The sequence below is a fragment of the Haliaeetus leucocephalus genome, unplaced genomic scaffold (assembly GCF_000737465.1).
Source record: "Haliaeetus leucocephalus isolate CR32 unplaced genomic scaffold, Haliaeetus_leucocephalus-4.0 Scaffold162, whole genome shotgun sequence".
NCBI classification, from domain to species: Eukaryota; Metazoa; Chordata; class Aves; order Accipitriformes; family Accipitridae; genus Haliaeetus; species Haliaeetus leucocephalus.
Window position 1 is genome coordinate 8,557,296 of NW_010972598.1, and position 6,000 is coordinate 8,563,295.

Here is a 6,000-nt window from a genome sequence, read left to right on the forward strand (position 1 = left end):
TGGTTCTGCTTCCATGCTATTACTCAGGGATCTGCCAAAATGCGTGGATTAAGCACTTTTTGCTTTCCCAGGACAGCACCTGCCCCTAAACTTGCCATTTAAGCTCTCATTTTGGAAGCGAGAAACGCCTGTATATGGTTTACTCTCCCACAACGCCCAGAGGTATCTCGTTTTACCAATTTGTAGACAGGACTCACAGGCAGCTACCGATCCCTGGGCAGAAAGCGTTGCCTCACGTCTGTGCACGCTGACTAGCTGACCCAAAAGCCATGCCTCAGGGGAGGATTGCCGGTTTCAGGTGGTAACGATCCCAGAAAGAAGGAGACCAGAGGCTGAAAGCGTTCCTGGCCCAACTCCACACGCTTGGCTAGGGTTACAGCAGGGGTGAGCTTGGCCTAATGAATATAAAACACACTCTCCACTATTGTAGATAAAAAGACATCTCGAGGAAAGGAAATAGAAGCTGAAAAAATGAATGAAATGCCTTCCACCATGTGTGATCCTGGGCTATGAAAAATACGGTTAGAAAGAGGTTTTTTTCCCTCTTCTAGTTGAAACCACTGTGATCAGTGGTCTGACATGGTGGTATGTTTCCTTTTACCCATTCCTCCTCTTTTCCTCCCACCCATGAAGTCGAAGAGGGAATATATTCAAGTGAAGCATGATGTGGAGCTGTGGGATCCAGTAAATGCAAATTACCTTCTTCTGTCCTAACAGAGTAGTATGACTTTTTTTCTTTCACTCACCCAAAGGCTTTTTCATCCACTGCAGTTTTTTGATTTCATGATAGTGAGCTATATTGAAATTGCTTAAGAAAACAGAATAGTGTAATAAGATAGTTGTAAAAACATCATTTCAGGTTTCATTCAAGAGACATACCAATGTGCTTTTATTATTCTTCTTTATAAATATTTTTTGCTTGTGCACTTTCCAGATTGCCAGTCGGTACCTCAACACAAATAATCTTCTTTATTATCTCACTTTTAAGCACCTTCTAAAATGATCTGTATGCTGAGAACAGTTGGAATACTCTAACACACAGTGATTAAAATAAAGACTATAAGGATGATGTAAAAACAAATACAGTTTGGGTGGAGGAGACTGGAGATTTAAGACATTTTTCTTCAAAGTGTGGACATTCACTAAGGGTAATGAAGTTGCACACCCTTTATATATGTCATAGTATACACACACGAACATCATCCTACATAGTCCTTTGGCAGACAGACTGGAAAAACATTTTAAAGTTAATAAATGACAACTGGAACTAACACCCAGCAACATCCCTATGAATTTCATATTTATTGTATGTAGTTAATACATTACTTAAGAAGACACCTATAAAAAATGTAATTAGGAAAGGAAATAGCTTTCTCCCAGAGGGAAACCTATAAGAAGGGTGAGGTTTCCTCTTGTGGTGCTTTTTCCAAATTCCTTTCCAGTAGGTTGCCAAATTATGTGAAAGATACAAGAGCTTCAAGTCCCAACCTTCTCTAAGATTCACTAGGAACATACACTGCCTGTATTTTCTCTAACTGGAGCAGGGGAAACTATATCCAGAAAACAAGCCTGGTTAAGTGACTAATTTTAGCTATTTATTCTGGTCTAATTGTTGTTACCAAAACCATATATGATAGCAAAAGCTATAGCCAAATCAGAAAGGAATTTTCTGCTGAAGATACTGACTCCAGGCTCATGGGTCCCTAACATCAGGTAACCCTCTGAAGAGTCTTCCCCATAAAACTGGCCTTCTGTGTGATAGAAAATAGATATTTCTATAAAAAGAGTAAATAAAATTAAATCAGTTGCCATAACCACTTCCTCTCCAATCCTAACCCCTTCACTAATATTCAGTTGGAAAAACTTCGTAACAGAAAAGTCTGGATTCAAAAGTAATGTCAGAAAAAGACATTCTGAGCTTTCCTTGGTCTCTTAACCCTTCCTCTAGATGCTTGTCCTCCTTCCTCTGCTTTTGCAATTTGCCATTCACTGCAAAAAGGACTCTTCTAGCCTTTATGTTGAGCAAAAAAGGACTCAAATAAAATGCCTGAGACTCCAGAACTCATCCCTGGCATTTTTTCCTTAAGGAGTAGAGCTCTGCAGAAATTCAAAGTTGCAGTCACATTTAGCTCTGCTTCCCTTGCCCTTCCTTTGTGCACACACTTCAGAGGGAGGGAATGTGTATCTGGCTCCTGTCTGAAATGAAATTAGCAAATAGCCCCATCAGTGGTGCTGGAAAAATGAGAACCTCTTCCTGGGAAATGTTGCTGGATTGTAGAAAGGGCTTTGTTTTGAACGAGGACAAAATGTCAAAGGGCAGACTTTGGGGTTTATTTCCCAACTTGAAGGGATTTCCAGGAAATTCTACTTCATGAGACAAAACCCGAAATGTTCCGCTCTCCTTGCTGCTCCTGCCTGGTTTGCAGGCAGAAAGGCTGCTTGCCTCTGCGCATTGTCTGGCTTTTCAAGATAGGAGGGATCATGGGAAGATGGTTAGTTAACAAGTCAGATACCTGGGAAGGAGACCCCAAAGTCCCAGATGAGCTCTAGGAGCCAGTGAACAGCTACTCTTGTTTCTAAGCAGTGCAGGGAACAGCAGAGCCTGGGAGTTTGAGAATCCAAGTTGCTGGATGGGCAAGGAGCTCGCCATGGAGTCCTCTGCTTGACTGCTGGGCTGGCCCATATGCTAAGGGAAAAAAGCTTGGGGAACTGGTGAACTGCTTACTCAGCTTGGAGTAGCCTCTGACATCTGGAAAACCAAAGGCGTCCAGATCCCTGGCATCTTCTTGGAAAGCCTGAGCCAAAGTAGGCGGGTGAAGACCTCAAACAGCTAGCCCACCAGGATGGGTACAGAGAAACCAGAAGTCCAAAGCCTACGTAGGCTGAATTGACAAAGAAGCAACCAGTCCTCTGCCACAAATGTGCCAGGTTTCTGGAGTTGCCACAGTATCAGCTGTTTCCCATGGAAAATTGTCTCCATGGAAAAACTTCTACGAGATCTAGTTACCTGTCCTGTATCAGCAAACTCCAGAAATGTGCAAGATTTCAAGGGGCTAGGAACTAGAGTGCCCATTTGCTCTGACAGGACATGTCTGCAAATCCAGCCTAGAAAAAAGTCCTGCTACTCTGCCCTTTCAGAGCAAAAAAACCCCTGCTGGTCCATAAGCTATTTAAGTTAATTGCCTTCCTTTCCACTGGTGTTCTCTTAGATGGCCTGAAATCCTGAATTTCCAGACTGGGAATAGCCTATACTCATCAGCCTGTTCTCACTTCCATGTTGTATTTTGCAGGAGAACAAAAGATTGCATTTTTCACATTTTTGTCCCATAAATCATTGTCTGTTAAACTATTTTTCATTTTAATGAATGTTTCAATCAGAAGATGAGGTTTTGACTAGACTAACTGGCAAAATCCCAGTGAAAGTGGTGGATTCAGATTGTGTCCTAACGCACAGCAACCACGCGGGATCTGCAGGCGCATTCAGACTACAAGAAGCACATTCGCTCAGTGCAACCCCTTGGACAGCTGCCAGACCTGGTAGATCACTTTGTGTTCCAGTGGCCTAAATTTAATAGCAGAACCGCAGCTTCAAATATTGACTTTGTTTTGCTGAGCAAAGCAGGGAGTCGGAGAGGCTTTCCTTGAGTCCAGCTGCAGTTTTAAAGTCAATTACTTGCCATCAAGACCTGTCACTTACATTATGCCGGGATCTGCTCATAAAGGGCTCCTGTGTTTCTCCCAGGAGATCGCAGACCACGAGGGATTTACAGAACTTGCTCAGCCCATTGCCACACTTCACGCACCAGAGAGCCAGTGTGTTGGGAAACATCAGCCATAGCACTGACACGTTGCCCTGAGGGTCTGTGCGAGCACAGGGTCTCTGCCTGCAATGTTGGTCGGGATAAGGCTGTGACGGGTCTGTGGGATGTCTGCTAGATGTCCCAAGTCCTTCGATTCTACCCAGACATAGCTTCCAGGCAATATGGTAGAAGACCTAGCCCTGTGGACATCCTCCCAGATCCAAGTCAGAAATCTCTCCTATGCAAAATCAAAGGCATCTTTGTCTGGGCTGGAAAACAAAGTTCAGGCATTAGGGTCTGAAATTTGCACTGCTTTGCAGATAAGAAGGCAATTGGAATGCATGGAGCTCTGCCATGGGATGAGTCAGGAGCCCGTCAAGAGCTTATGGCTCAAGATGCTGGGCAGCCTGCTTTAGGAGACCCTGCCTGAGCGGGGGGGCTGGACTAGATGATCTCCAGAGGTCCCTTCCAACCTCGAGCATGCTGTGACTCTGTGATGAGCTAGGTAGGCACGAAGTACCACTGCGTTGCCATGATTAACTAGTCACAGGGAGGCTGGAAAATGCCTTTAATGCTAAGCTAAGAGGACAAAACAGCCTTTTGGAAGGATGAAAGCATTTCAGACTCCAGCTTGACTTAGTTGCCCTGGCCTAAATGCTACCTAAGGGTTTTGTCCGCTAAGCTGAAGGGCTACATTCAAAATTACTCATACTGGTCATGTTTGACAACTTCTGCCACTGAAGGAGTGGAGTTGTGGCAGTACTGATGCACACGCAGTACGCAGAAAAGCAGCTCATGTTTCCTGCAACTGCAAGAAAGAAATTCCAGTGCCATTTCTTCTTCTGGGTAACTCAGTAGGTGGCTGAGAGGAATTTGTTTGTATCCCAGAAATGAGACGTAAGTTACATTTGAATATTAATTCTTTGGGTTTGATTGTTTTGGTTGCACGTGTGTGCTTCTCAGAAAAAAAGCCAATTTTTTTAGTAACTAACAATCAAATCCAGGAGTGATTTATTCATAGCCTTGGCCATGTCTTTAAATAGGAAGGAAAAACCATATTTCAAGTCCTTCTAGCCTACAGCTTTATACCACTTTCATTTGGACTCTTTCTAGAACTGGAGGACCTTTGAAAATCCAGATTAAGAGGTAAAACATTCAATATTACTTTGTTAGGAAAATAAAAGCAGTAGGTGTCTACTGACATGACTTTCAAATGCAGTCTGAAATATGAAATAATATTCTTCTTGATAGCATTTTAAATTTCTTACTGCACAGATTTTCTATTTCCAATCTTACCTATAGGATGAGTACATATACGTCTGAGGTTTGGGGTTCTCAATCATTTTCAAGCAAGGGACATTCATAGCACAGAGATACTCATGTGATGTGAATTTTTATCCTGGTACAAATGCAGAGATGAAAAGAGTTAAAGTTCTTGGGTCTGTTGAACTCGCTGGCCTCAAGTCAACCAGAGCGTTAACTAGAGACTGGTACTTGCCAGTACGGTGCGGATTGTATGTGTTGAACTTGGCGTGCTGTGGCATTGATTACTCTCAGGTTCTATTTTAAATTGTTTGAAATTTCTCTCCTAGAAAGTTTTAACTGCTTTAAGTTCCTTTTGTCCAGACTGAATAGATTTTTGATAGGCAGAGGGAACTTCTGTTATCTGTATGCCAGGAAGCTTCAGGATTGCCCAGCCACCTCACTTCACTTCACTGAGGTTGCCTTAAGACAGAAGCCACTGAGACCCACCTGTGTGTCTCACAGAGGAGAAATGTATTTAAGTGACTAACCCAGAAGTGCGCATGTCCAGAAGGGAACAAAGTGTATGCATGGATTAGGATATCACCGGGACATCCTGGCTCTCATTCTTTCTCCCACCATCTGCTATTCCCCTCCTTCTCATCCTGCACCGTGTCTGAGTTCCAGACAGCAAAATGATTCAAAGATTTTGTTTGAACTTTGGTACTGAAAATCAGTCCAGCACTGAGTGGTCAGGCTGGCTGGATACACTGTGTGTGAACTCAAAGGCATCATGCTGCACAGCACAGTCGGAGCTGATACGTCATGTCAGATTTGCCCCAAAGAACGGACAAAGCACAACAGATCAGTGTTGCCCTCTGGATATTCTTGTGTTGCTCCTTACTGGAATAGTGGGGCTCTGGTCTCTCCACTTGGGAGAATATCCTGTTCCTGGAGA

At 43.4% G+C, this 6,000-nt stretch overlaps 1 protein-coding gene across 1 annotated transcript in view; it reads left to right on the plus strand.

Annotated features, from left to right (window-relative positions):
• The window catches only part of WDR27 (WD repeat domain 27), a 142,874-nt gene extending 139,036 nt beyond the window's left edge, over positions 1-3,838 (plus strand). Inside the window, exon 24 of the mRNA XM_010562961.1 lies at positions 3,743-3,838. Within this exon, the coding sequence (XP_010561263.1) occupies positions 3,743-3,838 (96 nt within the window). The remainder of the gene's footprint in view (positions 1-3,742) is intronic.
• The last annotated feature ends 2,162 nt before the right edge of the window (positions 3,839-6,000 follow it).